Source organism: Puma concolor, chromosome A1 (genome assembly GCF_028749965.1).
Source record: "Puma concolor isolate L17-30 chromosome A1, mPumCon1.1.hap2, whole genome shotgun sequence".
Lineage (NCBI taxonomy): Eukaryota > Metazoa > Chordata > Mammalia > Carnivora > Felidae > Puma > Puma concolor.
Genome location: NC_141667.1, coordinates 42,915,701 through 42,937,826, shown reverse-complemented (window position 1 = coordinate 42,937,826; position 22,126 = coordinate 42,915,701). Strand labels below are relative to the sequence as shown.

General features: G+C 43.8%; 1 protein-coding gene across 2 annotated transcripts in view; it reads right to left on the bottom strand.

Moving 5' to 3' along the window:
* ARHGEF37 (Rho guanine nucleotide exchange factor 37) overlaps nt 1-19,443 on the bottom strand; it is a 58,120-nt gene extending 38,677 nt beyond the window's left edge. Inside the window, exons 1-2 of one of the 2 annotated variants that reach the window (XM_086697200.1) lie at nt 19,167-19,443; nt 162-358 (exon numbers count right to left, since the gene is read on the bottom strand). In XM_086697200.1, the coding sequence (XP_086553326.1) occupies nt 162-347 (186 nt within the window). In that variant the 5' untranslated portion in view covers nt 348-358; nt 19,167-19,443. Of the gene's footprint in view, nt 1-161; nt 359-6,871; nt 7,019-19,166 lie in introns of those variants that run through there. The other variant, XM_086695067.1, reaches the window with a different exon arrangement.
* Between the last annotated feature and the right edge of the window lie 2,683 nt (nt 19,444-22,126).

Sequence of the window (22,126 nt, the reverse complement as noted above, 5' to 3'; positions counted from 1 at the left end):
GGCCAATAAAGGGAAGTACCGGGGCTTACATCCAGGTGACTTCACGCCCGCCACGCCTTCCCCTCCATCAAGCCTGCCCCGGGAACAGACGTGCGGTCTCAGAAGCCAGGACCCACGTTTGCCCCTGTAAAGGGAGGCTGTGCGCAACCCCACCCAGGTACCTGCTGCAGGCGGCTCCTGATGTCTGAGGCACAGAGCTGGAGCATGTGCAGGTAGGAGGTCTCGGTGTCAATGAGCTCTCTGACAGCCAGCCTCTGATGCAGCAACAATCTGTCCCCAGAGTCCCGACCTTCTCCGTCGGGACTCCCTGTACTGGAGGACGGCTCATCAGTCCCATGTTCAGCCATGTCAGCAGGTTCTAGGAAAGGCAAACATATCCCAACTCACTTCCGGGAGCTCTGCTGGAACATGCTGTCTCTCATCCAAAGACGACTATTCATCAAGTGGCCTAAAAACATCTCTAGCTTACATACTGCAAGATGAACTATGTGTTAGCATTTGTGGGCAGTATCTGAATAATGTTAAAAGGCAGAACGCAGCTCAGATCATTGTTGACATTTTCCAGGATCCAGATAATGTGCTTGCCTAGCTTTTCTTCTATTCCACCCCCCTCCACCCCCAGCTCTTGACCCAGATTTATTTATCTGGTTCAGCCAAGTCTATCGCACGCTCTATCCCAGGGATTGCCTCCTTTCTACCCCCACTACCTCATTCAGGCCTCACAACCCATCCCCTGGGCTATCTCCACAGCCTCCAGGAGTACCTTTCCAAGTCCAAACCCCTCTCCCTCCTGCTGCTCCCCACACCCATTCATCCTGGATGTGCTTCCAGTTTAAACTTCCTGAATCGAAGCTTGTGATCACCACGTTCCATGCTGTGAGGCTTTAACAGCTCCCTGCTGCTCTGGGGTCCGGCTCCAACCTCATTTTTCCCTTCCACAGACATTCTCAGCAAAAGACAGCTACGTGCTTTCCTCCATGCGTGCACACTCACTTCCTGCCTCTGTGCTTTTGCACCTGCTGTGCCCCCCTCCCAGGACACTATCCTTGGACATTCATCTTCCCTAGATCCTCCCAGCCAGATGGAATTTCCCTCATTGAAACTCCCATGACCCCTTTATCTCTAGGTTTAAAAGTACAAATGGCAATACTATGGACCAACACGGCCTGAAAACCCCCTACTACAAAACACCCAGAAATGCTGGATCAGGTATAACCAACTTCCTTTTCACAGCCTGGTGGGGCTTGCAAGAGAATAAAGGGAATAGCAGGGCCCCCAAATAGAGGGAACTAGAAACCAGAGCAGGAGCAGCTGGGGCCCAAAGTGGAGAGGTGGGCATGGAAGAGGACATAGCCAAACTCAGCGAACCAGGGACTTAGGTGCTGGTGTTCAGGCCAGAGCAGGAGACAAGCTTCTTCACAGAACTGGGACACCAAAAGACTCCAATGAAATGGTGCATCAAAAAAAAAAAAAAAGTCTCCCACTCACACAGAAGATAAGGTCATCTTGGTCTGGGTCCAACAGAGGACCAAAAAAATCCCCTCTGAAAATTCATAAAAGTAGCCCTGCCTTCACTGGGCTTTAGGTTCAAAGTGATATTACACATGTGGTCCAAGTAACCCAAAGCTGTGAAATTAACAGAAACAGTTGTAGACCAATGCTATTCTGAGTGCCCATGGAAAGATAATGTCTCCATGGGAATGCACACTGGTGCAGCCACTCTGGAAAACAGTATGGAGGTTCCTCAAAAAATTAAAAATAGAACTATCCTAGGAACCAGCAATTGCACTACTAGGTATTTATCCAAGGGATACAGGTGTGCTGTTTCGAAGGGGCACATGCACCCCCATGTTTATAGCAGTACTATCAACAATAGCCAAAGTATGGAAAGAGCTCAAATGTCCATCGATGGATGAATGGATAAAGAAGATATGGTATATCTACACAATGGAGTATTATTACTCGGCAATCAAAAAGAATGAAATCTTGCCATTTGCAACTACGTGGATGGGAACTAGAGGGTATTATGCTAAGCGAAATTAGTTGGTCCAAGAAAGACAAATATCATATGACTTCACTCATATGAGGACTTTAAGACACAGAACAGATGAACATAAGGAAAGGGAAACAAAAATAATATAAAAACAGGGAGGGGAACAAAACATAAGAGACTCTTAAATAGACAGAACAAACTGAGGGTTACTGGAGGGGTTGTGGGAGGGGGGATGGGCTAAATGGGTGAGGGGCATTAAGGAATCTATTCCTGAAATCAGTGTTGCACTATATGCTAACTAACTTGGATATAAATTTTTTTAATTAAAAAAATTAAATTTAATTAAAAAAAAAGAAATATAATGTATCCAGAAGAATATATCCTTAGCCTAGCCCATGTGGTACACCAGTAGATAACCCTGTCCTGAAGATGAGTTGACAATCCAAAATTATAAGAACTCCATGAAAATGAGCAGAATTAGACCCCAAGAACATCAGAGAGTCAAACTATCACATACAAAGTATAAAATAAGCAGGGAAAAAAAAACCCATATTATAAAAAAAAAAAAAAAGACCTGTATGATTTTTTAATTAATTTTTTTTAAGTTTATTTATCATTCTTGAGAGATAGAGACAGAGCATGAGCAGGGGAGGGCAGAGAGAGAGAGGAGGAGACACAGAATCTGAAGCAGGCTCCAGGCTCTGAGCTGTCAGCACAGAGCCGGATGCGGGGCTTGAACTCACGAACTGCGAGATCATGACCTGAGCTGAAGTCAGCCGCCTAACCGACTGAGCCACCCCGGCGCCCCGACCTGTATGATTTTTTAAAGCACCAAATAAAACTTACAGTAATTAAAATTTTAGCCTTTGAAATTAAAAACTGAATGGGCAGATTTTTTTTTAATTTTTTAATGTTTATTTATTTTTGAGAGAGACAGAGTGCAAGCAGGGGAGGGGCAGAGAGAGAAAGAGAGAGGGAGACACAGAATCCAAAGCAGACTCTGGAAGCTGTCAGCACAGAGCCAGATGCAGGGCTTGAACTTGTGAACCCTGAGATCATGACCTGAGCCACTTAACTGACTGAGCCACCCCGGCACCCCCTGAATGGGCAGATTTAACAGACATCTAGAAAAGAGAAATCGCAAAAGGGCATATAGATCTGAAGAAATTATCTAGACTGCTAAAGAGAGAGAAAAACATGGAAAATATAAAAGAATTTAAGGGATGTAGATATTGAAATAAGAAGGTTCATGCATCAAATCTGAGTTCCAGAAGGCAAGAATAAAGAGAATGAGAACAGGCAATATTCAAAGAGATGAGAGTAAGAATTGTCCAGAATTTATTAAAAAATATATAAATTCTTGGGGCGCCTGAGTGGCTCAGTCAGTTAAGCGTCTGACTTCAGCTCAGGTAATGATCTCTCAGTTCATGAGTTTGAGCTCCTCATCAGGTTCTCTGCTGTTAGCACAGACCCCGGTCCAGATCCTCTGTCTCCCTCTCTCACCGCCCCTCCCCAGCTTGCACTCTTTCTCCCTCTCTCAAAAATAAATAAACATTTTTAAAAAAATGAATTATTAGATCCAGGAAGTACAAGTCCCTCTCAGGAGAAGTTTTTTTTAAAATTCACATCCATGGGGCGCCTGGGTGGCTCAGTTGGTTAAGTGACCGACTTCAGCTCAAGTCATGATCTCGCAGTTTGTAAGTTGGAGCCCTGCGCCGGGTTCTGTGCTAACAGCTCAGAGCCTGGACCCTGCTTCAGATTCTGTGTCTCCCCGTCTCTCGGCCCCTCCCTTGCTCACGCTCTGTGTCTCTCTGTCTCTCAATAATAAATAAATGTTAAAAAAAAAAAAACTTAAAATTCACATCTAAACACATTGAAGAGAAACTGCAGAAGCTCGAAGGCCTAGAGAATTTATCTTTTTATGTTCCTGTTCTCAGGAAACTATGGGAGAATGTGCTCCACCAAAATAAATAGAAAAAAAAAGACATGGGGTACAGGGGACTGGTGATCAAATGTGAGAGCAGCCAAGGAAATCCCCAGACAGGTGAAGGAAAATCCTAAGATGGACCGTTGGCTACAGGCAGATGGCAAACAGTTCAAATGAGAGTATTTCAGAAAGTAATAGAATATCTTGAGAATAGATGTATTGAATTGGTAGAGAGTATGGTGTTTCTTTAGGAGATAATCACATAGATCATACATACAAAACTAAGAGGCAAACCAAAGAACAAATACAACACAGTTGTTAAAAAAAAAAAAAAAAACTGTGCAGAAAAAATGAAAGTAATTGTATGTTACCGCCTGGTTCAGTTGTAAATACAATTTACACACATTATAATACAAGTGATGTAATTAATATCATGTATAACTATACCGGGAGAATACGATAATGGGAGGGGTATACATGCGTAGTTGCAGGAGAGTAAAAACAAAAACCAAAAACCTAAATCCTCATCTTCCATAGCAGAGAGTCAAAGAACAATACCTAAATCAAAAGCTTAAGAATTAACAGTACATACATGCTATTTAAAAACAAGGGAGTAAAAAGACAAAACAAAACAAAACAAAAAAACAAGGAAATAAAGTTTTAAATAATCAGTGAAAAATGAGAGAAGGAATTGCCTGGTCAGGCCTGGGTCAGGAAGGAAATAGAATAAGCTGTTTTTCATAATAAACATTAGAGAATCATCTGTTTCTGTTTCTCATAACAAATATACAACCACCCATCTCTTTAAATTATATGCTTTCATCGCCTTAATATGAACTAAAAACTAAATGTAAGAAAAAGTGAGAGTTCCTCAATTTTGCTGGATATTAATATTCAAAAATAAAGCATATTACTGTATATACCAACAATATATTTTAAATGCAATTTAAAGATAAAAAGGTTTGATAATATAATAAAGACAAATATTATTTATTCCTTCTGAAATATCTTAATTTAACAAAAGATATATAAGATCTTTATGAAAAAAATTATAAAACTTTATTGAACTTACTGAATTGAAGAAACAATTATAAGTAGGGATACACTATGTTCATAGATAGGAAGACTCAATATTATAAAGAAAAGAAAAAAATTTTCCCCAACCAGATTCAATTCCAGTTCCAATGAAACTCCCAACAGAGTTTCACTTTTTGCTTTTTTGCTAAAACACAACAAGATAATTCTAAAACATATATGGAAGAGTAAAAGGCTAAGACTGGCTAAGGCAATCCTGAAGAACAAGGTGGGGGGACCTGTCCTATGAGATATCTAGATCTACTTGAAAGCCAATAGTAATTAAAAAGGATGGTGTTGATACAGGGCAAACACATTAGTAGGACAGATTAGACAGCCCAGAAATAGACCACAATAAAAATGGAAACGTTTTATATGACATAAGTATAAGTCACTGAGAAAAGGATGGTCATAGGATAAGCGGCCACCCATATAGAAAAATAAACGAATGTAATCCCATATCACACTCAAATAAACTCCAGATGGTTAAAGACCTAAACGTCAAATATGAAACTCTAAAATTCTTAGAAGAAAACATAGAAAAAATATTTTTATATTTTTGTTTATTTATTTTGAGAGAGGGAGAGAGTACATGTGTGCCCAGCGGGGAGGGACACAGAGAAAGGGAGAGAGAGAATCCCAAGCAGGCCCCACCTCAGCTTAGAGCCCAGTGCGGGGCTGGATCCCACAACTCTGGGACCATGACCTGAGCTGAAATCAAGAGTCAGACACTTAACAGACTGAGCCACCTAGGCGCTCCCATAGGAAAATATTTTTATGCTCTCTGAGGATTTCTTTGACAAGACATAAAAGAAACCCCAAAAGAAAAGATTGGACAAGACTGATAAATCTGATGACAGTAATATTGAAATGTTCTCTTCATCAAACAATTCTACAATCAAAAGGAAAAGAGACGCCTCCAACCAGAAGATATTTGTGATGAATGTAACCTGCAAACAGTTTAATTATCTACACTACATAAAGAACCTTCTATGAATCACTAAAGCCAGGCAATTTAAAAGAAAAACAAAGCATACTGTTGCACATACAATATATTGGTTCATTCAATGTCAATGTTAACCTCCTCCTATTAAGTCATCCCGTAATACTGAAATTGGACGGCTAAACCCCAGCTTCCTTGCAGCTAACATTCCAACATGCGTTTTCAGCCCCACCAATCAGATGGTCTCACGTGAGCACTGAGTTTAGAACTGAGCTAAGTAGGAAGAGAGGTGATGCTTGAGATATCCATTTAATGGGGTAGGTACTGCACGGTTTAAAGTCATCAATTCTGGCAAAAGATTGTGGCTAAAGTAATGGAATTCTGAAGCCAGCAGTAGGGCCAGCAGCATCCCAATTCTCTAATTTCCTGATTGTTGCAGAGGGTAGCAATGCCTCTGGAGGGGCGTTCCTGTAGCATGGCCTTGGGATTCATTCCTAGTGGCCTATTCTGTGGTCTGCTTGTCCAGCTGCTCTGCTGCTATGGTAAGCACCTAATACACTGTTTTAAATACCCGACTGGTTAAAACAGAATGACTTGTGTTCTCTCCAACTAAACTGCGGATGATAGAGGTGTGAATAGGTATTGACAAAAGAAGAAATTAAAATGCCTAATACACGGGGCAACTGGGTGACTCAGTCGTTTAGCATCCGACTGTGGCTCAGATCATGATCTCACAGTTCATGAGTTTGAGCCCCACATCAGGCTCTGTATTGACAGCTCAGAGCCCGAAGCCTGCTTCGGATTCTGTGTCTCCCTCTCTCTCTGCCCCTCCCAACTCATGCTCTGTCTGTCTCTCTCCCTTTCTCTCTCTCTCAAGAATAAACATTAAAAAAACATTTTTTTTAATGCCTAACACACAAATGAAAAGACTCACTTGTGGGGCGCCTGAGTGGCTCAGTCAGTTAAGCATCCAACTCTTGATTTCAGCTCAGGTCAGGGTCTCACAGTCCTGAGATCAATCCCCGAGTCGGGCTCTGTGCTTAGAGTGGAGCCTGCTTGGGAATCTCTTTCTCTCTCTCTCTCAAAATAAATAAATAAACATTTTAAAAAGAAGAAAAGATTCCCTAGTAACTAGGCAAACAGGAATAATTAAAGCTGCCATGAGATACCATTTCATGCTCATCAGATTGGCAAAATATAAAAATGGTGAGACTGTAGGTGAATGGGGAAGTCTCATGTACTGATACGGTAATGGGAAGTATTGCAACCACTGCACAGAGCAATTTGGCAATGACTAGAAAAGTTAAAAATGCTCACAGTGTCAGGCCAATCAGTTCTACTCCTAGATATGTCCTGTCTTCAAGAAACTTCTTCACATATACACAAGAAATGGACACAAGAATGTTCACTCCAGCACTGCTGATAATGACTGGAAATTAGAAACAATCTCAATGTCCATCAACAGGAGAGTGGGTAAATAACTTGTAATATATACATATCATGGAATTCTGAACAACAGTGAAAATGAACAAACTATAAATTCATGTATCAACATGGATAGCCTCACAAACACTGTAAAGAAAGGGAAAAAAAAGAAAGTTCTAGAAGGGGGGGTTTGAAAGAAAGTTCCAGAAGGGCACATAGATTATAATACTATTTTCTAAAATTTAAAATACGTAAAACAATGCTAGATAGTGTTTAGAGATATATACATATGGAACACCAGTATTAAAAATTTTGTGGAAGTGGGGCACCGGCGTGGCTCAGTCGGTTAAGCATCTGACTTCCGATCAGGTCATGATCTCACAGTTCGTGGGTTCACAGTGGGCTCTCTGTGAACAGAGCCCACTTCAGCTTCTCTGTCTCCCTCTCTCACTGCCCCTCCTCGGCTCACATTCTCTCTCATTTCTCAAAAATAAACATTTAAAAATTTTTTTTTAATTTTTGTGGAAGTGATTAACAATAAATTCAAATGGTAGTAACCTCTGGAAAGGGAAGCAGAGAAACAGAATTTAAGACAGTATCAAAAATGACTTAATGGCATCTGAGGGTTTGGGGTTTTTTAAGTTAAACTTTTAATTTGGAGATAGAGATTCACATGCAGTTGTAATAAGTAATACATTGGTTCCATGTACCCTTTACCCAGTTTCCTCAATGGTAACATTTTGCAACACAATCTCACAGCCAGGATACTGGCATTGATACAAGGGTCCCTTTTCACCCAACCCCATCCCATCCCTAACCCCTGGCCCCCAAGAAATCAGTTCTCTTGGGGTGCCTGGGTGACTCAGTCGGCTAAGCATCCAACTTCAGCTCAGGTCATGATCTTACGGTTCTTGAGTTCGAGCCCCACGTCGGGCACTGTGCTGACAGCTCAGAGCCTGGAGCCTGCTTTGGATTCTGTGTCTCCCTCTCTCTCTGCCCCTCCCCCGCTCATGCTCTGCCTCTCTCTCTCTGTCAAAAATAAACATCAAAAAAAAAATTAAAAGAAATCAGTTCTCCATTTCTATAATCCTGTCATTTTAAGAATGTATGTAAACAAAATCATTATAGCATGTAAGCTTTTTAGGACTGACTTTATTCAATCAGCACAATTCCCTGGAGATTCCTGTAAACCGTTGAATGGATCAACAGTTCCTTCCTTTTTACTGCTGAGGACCTGAGAGGTTCTGTTGCTTAAAAATAATGAAGCACATATGGCAAAAACGTTAAAATTAAACATAGATAGATGGTAAGAACATGGTATTCGTTGCACTGTTCTTTGTTTTTTTTTTTCTGGATGGTTAAAATATTTCCTAATATTTAAAATGGCACACATCCCATTCAAACTTGCACTTGGTTATTTAGGGTCATTTAGGACCAGGCCTCATCTTCCTGGCCAGACACTAAGCACTTAGAGACAAGATAAACACCCATTCACCTCGTGTCCCCCGCTGTGCCTCACAATACTGAAGACACTTGCGGATGTCAGTGGCCCTTTGGGAGGCATGAGTAGCAGCAGAAATTTCTGTCCTGGGCCATCAGATATTATGTAAACTGACTGTGGAGAGCAATGGGCCTAGAAAGCTCTTGGAATGCATCTGTCTGATGCACAGTTCTGTTCCAGCTTCTGAACACTGCCTGTGGCCTGCTGACCTGTCCCCGGCCTGATCCGCTGACACTCACTACCCAGAGCATAGGTTCTCTAGAAAGATCCCAATAGGATTTCAGGAGAACTACTCAGGTTCCACTACTCAGAACTCTTGCTAAATAAACAAAAAACACAAATAATACTTTATAGAGAACTGCTAACTATTTAAAATGGCATTAATTTGCACTTAGGTTAATTGAAATCTAGACCTCCAAGCAGGCCTGGCAAAACCTCTCTGTAACAGCATTTTGTTATCTCTTATAGTCTGTGTAATGGAAAGGAACACACTTTTATTTCTTTAAAAATATATTACTTGGCAATGAAAAGGAAGGAAGTACTCCTGATACGTGCTCCAACATGGATGAATCTTGAAAACATTATGCTAGAAGTCAGTCAAAGAAATCAGTCATAAAGGACCACCTATTTTATGATTTGGTTTATGTGAAATGTCCAGAACAGGCGAATCTGTAGAAACAGAAAGCAGATGATTGATTTCCTAGGCTGAAGGGATAGGGGTATTGGTGGCTATGGGGTACAGGGTTTCTTTTAGGGATGATGAAAATGTTCTAAATTTATCGTGGTGATGGTTGCACAACTCAGTGAATACACTAAAAACCATTGATCTGTGCATCCTCGATGGGCGAATTATATGATACATATTATATCTCAATAAAGCTGTCACCAAAATAACATTAACTATTGGCAAGGATGTGGGCAAACTGGGTCTCTCATATATTACTGATGGGAATATAAAGGGGTACAGCCACTCTGGAAAATAGTTTGTCAGTTTCTTTAAACACAAAACATACACAGGGGCACCTGGCTGGCTCAGCTGAACGTCCAACTTCGGCTCAGGTCATGATCTCACGGTTCACGGGTTCGAGCCCCGCATCAGGCTCTGTGCTGACAGCTCAGAGCCTGGAGCCTGCTTCGGATTCTGTGTCTCCTTCTCTCTCTTCCCCTCCCCCACTTGTGCTCTGTCTCTCCCTGTCTCTCAAAAATAAATAAATGTAAAAAAAAAAAAAGAAAAGAAAAAGAAAAAGAAACACTTAGCAGCGATCATACCTCAGGACATCTATTCCAGAGAAAGAAAACTTAAGTCCATACAAAAACCTGTCCACAAATGCTCGTACAAGTTTGATTTGTAATAGCCAAACTGAAAACAATCAAAATGTTGTTTTAATAGGTGAATGCTTTAAAACAACAACTATGGTAGATCCAATATCACTGATCACCCAGAAGGAACCGGGAATAAAATACTGATACATTGCAATAACTTGGATGGCTCTTGAAGGTATTATACTGTGTCTCAAAATGTCACACCCTGTGTGATTCCACTTATGTAACAAACGAAATTATAAAGACAGAGGCCAGATAGGGGTCACCTGGTTAGGGACATGGGGGAAGGGCATGGGGGTGTTACTGTAAAGAAAGAACACGAGGAAGAACTGTGTGTCTTAATCGAAGTGATAGTTACACAAATTTGCCATGTGATATAATAACACAAAACAAGCATTCACAAATAGTGTGCCGATGCCAATTTCCTGGTTTTGATAGTGTGCTATATTTCAATAAGAGAGAACCACTGGAGGAACTTGGTCAAGGGCACACAGAAACCCCGGTACTGTCCTTGCAACTTGCCGTTAAACAAGCCTGTACGCCTTATTCCTGCCTGTACGTATTTCAAAATAAAAAGTTAAAAACAAACAAAATATTACATAGCTTACGTTTTCCACTATCATTGCAACTCTCTCTGGACAAGCGGAACTCAAAAGCCTGGGAGAGCAGGCTGGGTGTCCCTGTTCCATTTCCTGGTCTGGCCTGATAAGAACTCTGGTCTCAGAGAACATGCTCAGAAAACATGGCTTTTCTTACAGTCCAGTCATACTCACTCCTGAGATCTCTTTCATGCCCTGTAATAGCCAATTAAGAACTAACATCAGTTTAGCATACAGGCGATGCTAAAAAAAAAAAAAAAAAAAAAAGTCTGTTCATGGGGCACTTGGGTGGCTCAGTTGGTTAAGCATCCAACTCTTGATTTTGGCTCAGGTTATGATCTCACGGTCTGTGAGATCAAGCCCCACATTGGGCTCTGTGCTGACAGCGTGCAGCCTGCTTGGGATTCTCTCTCTCCCTCTCTCTGTGCCCCTCCCCCACTCGGGCTCGCTTTCTCTCTCTCTCAAAATAAATAAATAAACTAAAAAAACAAATTTTTTTTTAAACGCCTGTTGAATGTTCTGCAGCCACAGCTTCAGACTCCAGGATGGTGTACAACAGCTCTTTCTGTAGCACACGTTCATTCAATAAATATTTGGAGCAGCTACCTTATGCCAAGCACTTTCCTAGATTCTGAGGATATAAAGATCAAGAAAAGAAACAGATCTACAATAAGGACAGGGTATTTAAAACATCTGGTTATTGGGGCGCCGGGGTGGCTCAGGCAGTTGAGCTTCTGACTTCGGCTCAGGTCATGATTTCACGGTCTGTGAGTTCGAGCCCCGCATCGGGCTCTGTGCTGACGGCTCAGAGCCTGCAGCCTGTTTCAGATTCTGTGTCTCCCTCTCTCTGACCCTCCCCCATTCATGCTCTGTCTCTCTCTGTCTCAAAAATAAATAAACATTAAAAAATTTTTTTAAATGTTCAGACTCAAAAAAATTTGATTTAAAAAAAATAATTAAAAAAATAAAACATCTGGTTATTTGCCCCAAGTTTCTTTCCACTAAAAGCAGAAGGACTAACTCGGTAAATGTTATGGACATCCTGATTATTTCATCCCTTTCAAGACAGGAGGAGTGACAAGGGGAAATGATGCATCAAATCTAATTCTAACCAGGGACCCCTGGCTGGCTCGGTCGGTGGAGCATATGACTCTTGATACCAGAGCTGTGAGTTCGAGCCCCACGTTTAGAGATTATTTAAAAAATAATTTAAAGAATATATACGTCAGACCGGGCCAAAGAACTGAACAGAAGAAGTAGATCCCTGGGGAAAGGGAAACTGTCACCTTAAAGTTCTTTCAGAAGGTAAAATGTCACAGAAGAGAAAGTCCAACGTCCCTGAGCCTCCCACCCCAGGTTTTAGACAGAGATCAATTTCAATACTTAAGATTAAAAAAAAAAAAAAAGTAAGATGTGTGCATCTGGTCTGAGACTGTAAAAATGAGGGTTCATGGAAGATTGTCAAAGGTGCTATCATGATAGCAAAAGGCTTTGTTGAAAAACAAAGGAAGGAAACACCTATAGAAACAAGAGTAGCCACGCTAGGATCCTGCCTAACCTGGTGCCTGGTTTATAAAAACATACACACACACACACAAAATAAAAATTAAAAAAGGGGGGGAGGCGCCTGGGTGGCTCAGTTGGTTAAGCGTCCGACTTTGGCTCAGGTCATGATCTCACAGTCTGTGAGTTCGAGCCCTGCGTCGGGCTCTGTGCTGATAAGCCTGGAGCCTGCTTCAGATTCAATGTCTCCCTCTCTCTCTGTCCCCCCACTCACGCTCTCTCTCTCTCTCTCTCTCTCTCTAAAATAAATAAACATTAAAAAAAAAACTTGGGGCGCCTGGATGGCGCAGTCGGTTAAGCGTCCGACTTCAGCCAGGTCACGATCTCGCGGTCCGTGAGTTCGAGCCCCGCGTCAGGCTCTGGGCTGATGGCTCGGAGCCTGGAGCCTGTTTCCGATTCTGTGTCTCCCTCTCTCTCTGCCCCTCCCCCGTTCATGCTCTGTCTCTCTCTGTCCCAAAAATAAATAAACGTTGAAAAAAAAAATTAAAAAAAAAAAAAAAAAAAAAAAACTTAAAAAAAAATTACAAAGACATACACGACAGTCAGAGAGGAAGGTCCTCTACAAAGAGCTTCCAAAACGCTAAACACCCAGAAGGAGCTGGGATTGATAAAATTATAAGAATAACGGGGCGCTTGGGTGGCTCAGTCGGTTAAGCGGCCGACTTCGGCTCAGGTCACGATCTCACGGTTTGTGAGTTCGAGCCCCACGTCGGGCTCTGTGCTGACCGCTCAGAGCCTGGAGCCTGTTTCCGATTCTGTGTCTCCCTCTCTCTCTGACCCTCCCCCGTTCATGCTCTGTCTCTCTCTGTCTCAAAAATAAATAAACGTTTAAAAAAATTTTTTTTAAATTATAAGAATAACTTCCAAAGCTCTGCCCCTACTATGACTGCCACGTATATTTTAAGATGCATGTTCAGAAAAAGTAAGAAATAGGCACACTATTTGATGGCTTTGCTTTCCTCTTCTCAGCCCTAAAGAGGGACTTAGGAGGCAGTCAGTGTGAAAGCTTGGTGCCCAGACCCTGGAGCGGGGAAACCTGATTTCAAATTCTGATTCTGCAATCAACTGGCTGGCTTTTCTGGGATAATGATATAACCTTCTTTGTAGGGTGATTATAAGGTTTCATAAGATAACCCATGTAAAGTGTCTCAACAGAGTGCCTGGTATAAGGTAAGTTATCAGTAATTGTAGCAGTTGCTTTTGTTACTATTAATGTCAAACTGTAAAGGATAGTATCACCATGGATCCAGTGGATCAAGAAATGTCTAAGGCACTTGGCTGGTCACATTCAAGCAGACGGCAAGAACAGTTGATTATGATGACAATACTAAGTAATAGGAACGATACACCAGAGCCTGACTCAGGATGCCGCTAACACCAAAGAAATGGAGCTGAGAATGGAGGGATCATGAGACTGAGCCTTGATGACATTACTCAGTCCAGCCGTGATGGACACCGATTGACTTTGGATTTTTTCATGAGCTAATACATTTTCTTTCCCCATGCCTCTTCAGACTTGGCCACTCTGTGCTGGGTTTCTGCCACCTGAGTAAAACAGATGGCCTGCCAGCCATTAGAAAGGGAAACCGAGATCACTGGGAGCCAGCATAGGTGAAGAAAAAACAAAAACAGAGTAACAGGTCATGCCAGACTATCCTCATTCTCTTACTGAAAGGCAACTAGGCCAGTGGATCAAAGGAATGCTGTAAGCTAGGGTAACTGGCCCCACAAGGTGATGACGTCTTTCTATAGAGTGTCTGTCTGTCTATCTCTCTCTCTCTCTTTTTTTAAAGATTTATATATTTTTTAAGTTTATTTATTTATTTTGAGAGAGAGAGAGAGCACGAGCAGGGGAGAGGCAGTGAGAGAATCCCAAGCAGGCTCTGCACTGTCAGCAACGCAGGGCTTGAACTCACGAACTGTGCAATCATGACCTGAGCTGAAACCAAGAGTCAGATGCTTCACTAACTGAGCTGCCCAGGTGCCCCCTTTAAGGAGTCTCTCTAGGGAGTAAGACAAGGGTGATGGAGGCTGGGACTGAAGGTGGGGGGAATCATAGGACAATAATATGAAGTAAAAACTGATAAAACTACACAATTCAAAAATGTTGATCAGTGTCAACCTCTGGGATCTGCTCCGTTTGCTTAAGGCCATCTGTCAGTCCTTCCAGTGCTTTCCATCTCCAAGACCACCTGAGTCTAAACCTCCACCACCTTTCTGCTGGAAGACTGCTAAGTCTCCTGACTGGATGCACAGCACCAGAGTGGAGCGTCTTTCAAAAACATGCAACCGACTGCTTGGAACCCAGACAAGCTTTCCCTTGATTCCCATCCTCCTTCCAAAAAACTACTCCTCCCCCCCCCCCCGCCAGTAATTATTTTTCTTATTCTATTTGTTTTACAGGTTCATTCAATAAAGCGTAAGCCCCGCCAGGGGGAGGATCACATCTGTTTTCCAACACATCACCTAGTGCCGACTCCAGATCTAGCATACGGTAAGTGCTCAATTAATTGAATGAATGAATGATGCGGATGAACCAGTGGAATAATGATCAAATTGCCAATGGCACTGTAACAAATGGAGTCAGACTAGTATAATCATATACAACTCTCAGGGGCCACCAAAAAGCTCAAGGTCAGGTGAGAGATAGCAAACCCCCCTCGAATTTTATATCAGTGGAATTATAGAGTATGGGCTCTTTTTGGTCTGGCCTTTTTCTTCTCTTTTCAGCAGAATTCTTTTGAGATCTATCCATGTTGTGGCATGTATCAAGAGTTCATTACTTTTTAAATGCTGAGTGGTATTCGACTGCATGAATATAGCACAATGGTTGCTTTCTATTTATCACACTGGATAAACAATTGGTTGTTTTCCATTTATTACAACAGAGCTAGACGGAGAGATGTACTGTCTGGCTTACATGACTTACATTTCAATGTTTTAATGTTTATTATTTATTTTTGAGAGAGAGAGAGAGAGAGAGAGAGAGCGCGCATGAGTGCGGGGGACGGGGCGGGGGGTGGGGAGCAGAGAGAGAGGGAGACACAGAATTGAGGCAGGCTCCAGGCTCTGACCTGTCAGCACAGAGTCTGATGCGGGGCTCGAACTTGTGAACTGTGAGATCATGACCTGAGCGAAGCTGGATGCTTCACTGACTGAGCCACCCAGGCGCCCCTTTAACTTTTTAAGAAAATGCCAAACTTTTCAAAAGTGGTGGTACCCCTTTACATTTCCACCAACAGTGTATGTGACTTCTAGTTCCTCCACATCCTCATCAGTTATCCTCTAGTCAGTCTTTAATTTTAGCCATCCTAATAGGTAGCAAGTGATAGCTCATTATGGTTTTGACATGCATTTCCCTAATGATGAATTATCTGCAGCATCTTTTCAAGTGCTTACTTGCCACCCATATGTCCTCCTTGGACATTATGGTTTGTTCAAATTACAAAAGAGGCTCTCACTCCTTACATAATCTAGACAGACGATATGGAATGTTATAAAGAATATGTAGTCCCCTATTACCAATCCCCACCTCCAACACACACACTGATAACCAAAGGTGCATAAGAACCATCAGGAGCACTGGTCAGGCAGGCAAATTCTTGCCCCCATTCTTGAAGATTTTTTTTTTAAGTTTATTATGTATGTACGTATTTAATGTTCATTTGAGAAAGAGCAGGAGCAGGGGTGGGGGTGGGGGTGAGGCAGAGAGAGAGGAGAGAGACAAAGAATGCCAAGCAGGCTCTGTGCCATGAGATCATGACCTGCGCCGCAACCAAGAGCCCAACTGACTGAGCCACCCTGGTGCCCTGTCCCCACTCTTGAAGATTCTGATTCAGGAGGTCAGGGATGGCTCATTTCAGCAAGTCCCTAAGTGATTCTGATGCAAGTAGTCTGTAGATCCTTTCTTGAGCAATTCTGCTTTTCCTACTAAAGAACTGTTTAAAGAATGAAGACAGCCAGTCTGGAAAGGCCTGCGTGGGCTGTGTTCAAATAAGGAAGAACCTTGGCCTGAGGGAGTGAGCACGTTTGCCTGATGTCGTCCTATGGGGCACCAAATGTTTGGAACCTAAAGGTCAAATTAGAAAAAACTTTCTAGGGGCACCTGGGTGGTCCAGTCGGTTGAGCATCCGACTTCGGCTCAGGTCATGATCTAGCGCGGTCCGTGAGTTCCAGCCCCGCATCTGGCTCTGTGTTGACAGCTCAGGGCCTGGAGCCTGTTTCAGATTCTGTGTCTCCCTCTCTCTGCCCTACCCCTGATCACAGTCTCTCTCTCTCTCGAAAAATAAACAAACATTAAAAAAATATTTTTTAGAGAAAAAACTTTGTAGGAGCGCCTGGCTGGTTCAGTTGGTAGAACAGGTGACTCTTGATGTTGGGGTTTTGAGTTCAAGCCTCGCCATGGGTGTACCACTTACTTTAAGAGAAAAAACAACTTTGTAACAGAGTTACTGTGAAACAAAATCAGGCCACAGAGCCGGGAAGGGAAGGGAACTTGCCAAAGTCCCTGAGCTTGCAAAAAAAAAGGTTGAGAAATGACTGGCTGAAGGTGAGACAGAGAGGAGGCAAGAGGCATCCCAGATGCACACATACACATTCTCTGTTTCCGAGGAAAAACTCTCCTTTATAAATACCCAGAGAGGAATGTAAGCCACCAGACAGGTAGTGTGTGTCTTAATCCAAATTAAATAGCAGCTATTTGCCCTAAGCCATATTTCCCTGACTCTATTTGCAAGGCCTACAATGGTAGAGAAAGGAGACCACACAGCCTTTTGTAAGAGCAGTTCTTTTTATAGGTAAGTAGGCCTGCCCAGGCCCTGTCCTCACAATTTTGGATCCACAGACTTTAAAACTCCTAATGAACAACCAATAGGCTTTGGACAATCAAGCTCAACAAACGCCATTTTGCTTCAGTTACAGTGCTCAAACACCCGCCTCAGGAGTTAAATAAAAAGCCATTTATTTGATCTAGAATAGACTCAACGGGAGCACTGTTTACCATGGCAAGCTGCTGATCGAAGAGGGATGAGAGCCAGCTGCCAGCAACTCCTGTCCCCTGGCAGGGACTCAGCTGAGCCCCCATCACCTGGTAAGACTGTGTGTTGCCCAGGCCCCCATGTATGCCCTCCTCTATCCTCTCATGGAAAACCAAGCTATGCAGGTGTTGGCTCCATCCGAAAAAGGCAAGTAAGGCCCAATAAACCGTCCTTGTTAGAATGTCTGGTAGCTTCAGGGCACCCCAGGGGCTCAGTGGGTTGAGAGTCCAACTCTTCATTTAGCCTCAGGTCATCATCCCTGAGGGTTGATGGGATCAAGCCCTGAGTTGGGCTCCACACTGTGTGTGGAGCCTGTGTGGGGCTCTCTCTCTCTCTCTCTCTCAGAGGCACCTGGGTGGCTCAGTTGGTTGAGCATCGGACTTTGGCTCAGGTCATGATCTCGCGGTCTGTGAGTTCGAGCCCCGCGTCGGGCTCTGTGCTGACAGCTCAGAGCCTGGAGCCTGCTTCGGATTCTGTGTCTCCCTCTCTCTCTGCCCCTCCCCCGCTCATGCTCTCTCTCTCCTTCTCTCTCTCTCTTTCTCTCTCAAAAATAAATAAACATTAAAAAATTTAAAAAAAAAAAGAATGTCTGGTAGCTTCTACTCTCAGCATTTCACCTTGGGCCAAATACTGATGCTAGGCATTGCTATGGTTTTATTTAGGCTATCGTCATCACAACATGCGCTGCTGCTTCTAAGCCATAACAGGGTTCACTTTAGAGTTTCATGTTCATAGTTTTTTTAATTATCTCAGACACAGCCCGATTTCTCCCAGGGCATCACCTTTCCTAACTGGCACAGCAGCGGGCCACTGGATTCCGTGCACCAGCACAGAAGGGCTCAGCCTTCATTCTTAAGTCTGAATATAACTTGAAGGATGAAGCAGACAATCTTATCCCTATTTCACAGGTAAAACTGGGCCCTGGAGAGGTTAAACTACTGGTCCAAGGTCGCACAGCTAGCAGGGTCAGGACACTGGACTGACTGTCCAATTGGACTCACTTCTTTCCCAGCTGCCTCCCTTTAAAGGAGCAAAAGAATGCTCCGAACAGCACAGCTTGAATGCCAGCCTTCAGTCACTTCTTACAGCAGAATGCTTCATTCAAACCTGAAACCGTGTGCAAGGTTATGCGTGAACCTTGGGGCGGGGAGAGACTCAGATTTCTAAGGGGTCGGGGATCCCCAGAAGGTTAAGCATGTGGGCAGGCTGCTGTCAAGTTTCTCTACTCCCCTCCAAGTTTTGAGCGCTCACTGTGCACGGAGCACTGTAGGGGGAGCGGGACAGCCCCGGCTCTGGGCTCTCGGCTCTCGGTCCCAGCTTTGGCACAACCTTTCTGGGGATCCTTGGCCAAGGCCGCTCACCGCAGGGAGGCAAATTTCCTTTCCCTTTTCCCCTGGCCTTGACTGACTAGTCACAATTATATTTTCCTTCTCAAAGATTCTTTAATATTGTTTGCATTTTCCATTGTTTTAACCTATGGGTTCTTATTAAAAGTCACCCCAAATCCTACACTGAAGCAGGCAGGGGTTAAGTTGGGTTTTTGTTTGTTTGTTTGTTTGTTTGTTTTTTAGGCCACCTTACCTCTCTGGGCCTTAGTTTTCCACCTGTAAAAGGTCACATGGATCAGGTTGCCAGCATGCCCGTAAGACCCGTGACGCAAACAAAGCTCACCGTGCCACCTGGGACCGGGCGTCGCGGCTTCCGCGCTCCCCACCTCCCCACTTGAATCCGAGCGCCCCCCCTCTCCGCGCCCACCCCGCCCCAATAGCCGGCAGCCCTCACCTCGCGGATCTCTGCCTCCGGCGACGCAGCCGCGGGGGCGCCAGGGGCGCTCGGCTCCCCTGCCCCGCGCCGCGTCTGGGCCTCGGCGCCGCGGGTCCCACGGAGGGCGCGGGCGGGCGCGGCTCTGCCCACGCTGCGCGCGTGCGTGCGCCGCGGAAGGGCGGCCCGCTCTCGCGCCTTTGTCAATTGTCTGCGGCCAGGTTGTTTTCCACTCGCTGCGCCCGGGACCCGGCCGGGCCGGACCGGGGTGGCCCTGGCCTTGGCCCGCCGCCAGCGCGGAGAGCTGCTGAGCGCCTAGCGCGCCCGGGGGCCCGCCCACCCTGCCTTCTAGTTCAGCCGTCTTCTCGCCGGGGGGCGCGGCACCCCCAACACCCGGGCCAGCGCTTAGGCCACCCGGTTGGAATGTTGACCCCTGGATCACTGAATATCTGTATTATCTGTGCCCCGGCCCGAAGCACTGGACATTAGGGCTGGACCTCGATTTCATTCCGAGAGTTCGCTGCCTAGGACCTCTGGGTTCTTACCCAGGCCTCCCGTGAAGTCAGTCTTAGACAAATCTGCCAGTCTCCCTGCCCCCCGAGTCTCCTTTTCTGTGATCTGAAGGTGTTCTCCATTCTCTCCCTGCTGTGAAATGGGACGCTGTTCTAGGCACTAAGTATTCAGCAGTCCACGGGGCAGAAAAGGTCCCCGTCCTCTTAGGGGGGTGGTGGGTGAAGGGGGTCGGTGAACATTGAAATGATAATTGCAAGAAAAAAAAAATGTGATAATTGCTTTGAAAAAGGTTCCCATCAGGACAACCAAACCTTGTTTGTGGGGTTAGGAATCCACTAGATTAACTTTCTTAAATCTTCTCGGTCCTAATCCTTATTCTTATTCTCGTTATTAGGGCTCATTATTTTTTATTATGATTAATGACAGCAGTAGTGGTATTGCTTACTAAGTGCCAAGCACTATACTAAACATTTTACTTGTATTTTTTCATTAGCCTCATTCACAACTTCTCTATGCAATAGGCATACTTCTCATTATTGTTAATATTATCCTCCTTTTAAAGAAACTGAGGCCAGAAATGAAAAGTAACTTGTCCACTATGGCATAGCTACAAAGCAACAGAACCAGTATTCAAATTCAGACTCTCTGAGGCCTCAGGGTGCTTCGTCTCTACTCTACACCCATAAAAATATGAAGACCAAAATGAGGTTGTCTTCAATGTGATGGATGAGAAAAACGGAAGGGGAGAGGGTGGTTTATTCTGTAGACAAGAAAAACAAGGGAAGGTGAGAGCTTTCTGAAAGAGCTGTCCATGGATTAGACTTGGCACGTATGACCTGAGAGGTCACTAGCATGGGGAAATCTATGAAGGACAGACACATTGCAACACATAAGGCAGAATTTCTCCAACAGAACATTTCACAAGTGGTATCAGCGCCTGGAGAAAGTGCCATTAAGGGTCAGCATTCAATATATAATTTGTAGGGCACCTGGCTGGCTCAGTTGGAAGAGCATGTGACTCTTGATCTCGGGGTTGTGAGTTTGAGCCCCACGTTGGGTGTAGAGATTATTAAAAATAAATATGTGAACTTTAAAACAACAACAAAAAAAATATAAAATTGCATGTCAACTATATTTCAATAATAAAAAGAATGTTTTAAAATAGTCAACACTGAAGCAGAGAGGCTTATCAGGAATGCCTCAAAGAAGAGTCCTGTAAAAGTTAAAGACTGAGTTAGGAATCTCTAAGTTTTCTTCCCATTCTGAAGGAATTCTGGAGGGAAATGGAATCCCAGAGTGCTTAAGTAACATACCCAAAGCCCCCCAGGAGTGAAGACCTGACCCCAAAGCAAGGCTGACTTCTAAATCAGACTTTCTGGGGCGCCTGGGTGGCTCAGTCGGTTGAGCGTCCAACTTCAGCTCAGGTCATGATCTGGCAGTCTGTGAGTTCGAGCCCCATATCGGGCTCTGTGCTGACAGCTCGGAGCCTGGAGCCTGCTTCCGATTCTGTGTCTCCCGCTCTCTCTGCCCCTTCCCCGTTCATGCACTGTCTCTCTCTGTCTCAAAAATAAATTTTAAAAAAAATAAAAAATAAATCAGACTTTCTGTTTGTGGGGAAAGTCTTACATGCTCAACACCCCAGTTCTGCTCCTGTAAAGTGTGTGTGTGTGTGTGTGTGTGTGTGTGTGTGTGTGTGTGTGTGAGACCAGTCTTTTCTTGGGAGTATGGAATCAGCTGCTCTCTCTGTTCCGCTTTATATTATTAATGTGCACATTTCCTCCTTGCTTGTGTTGAATATTCTGTGATTTCAGACACAAGTGTCAACACTCCCCGGGCAACTGCTGTATCACTGGGGTCTCAGGGGTAGCGGGGTCCCAATTCCGCAAGAAGGACTTATTTGGTAATTTAAGGAAAAAGGAGACAAGCTGGAGAGTATTTTCATTTGAAACTGATGTTTCTTAGATTCTGTTTGAGGACTCTGGATTTATCTTGAGTTAAATTCCTAAGGTATTAACACTAATATCCCATTTCTTATCCTAGGTCACAAATACTTTGATGCGCAGCAATCTAGAACTGCCAACTTCGGAGGAGGCATTCTTTTCTCGGTGCTCTAGACAGCTACTTGTTTGTTTTCAAACTGGAAACCTCGAACGGAGGATTGGGACTGGTTTCTAGAAAATACACAAATGAATGGACATCACCTTGCCCCCAGTGACACTAATTCAAAGATTAAAAGTTCCTCTTCCCTTCTATCCTCAACAGTGATCAATTTTCAAATTTCTTTTTTGAAAAGAAAATGTATTTACCTAGCTCAAAATTCAAAAGTATACCGTTAGGGCTACAGCTTATTGATCTTTGGGTGCCTCTCGGTGCCCGCCGTGCTGCCTTGTATACAGTAGGTGCTGAATAAGTGTTGATCGACTGGGTGGATGAGTGTGATGAAGAAGTTGTGGGAGACAGAGGAAGAA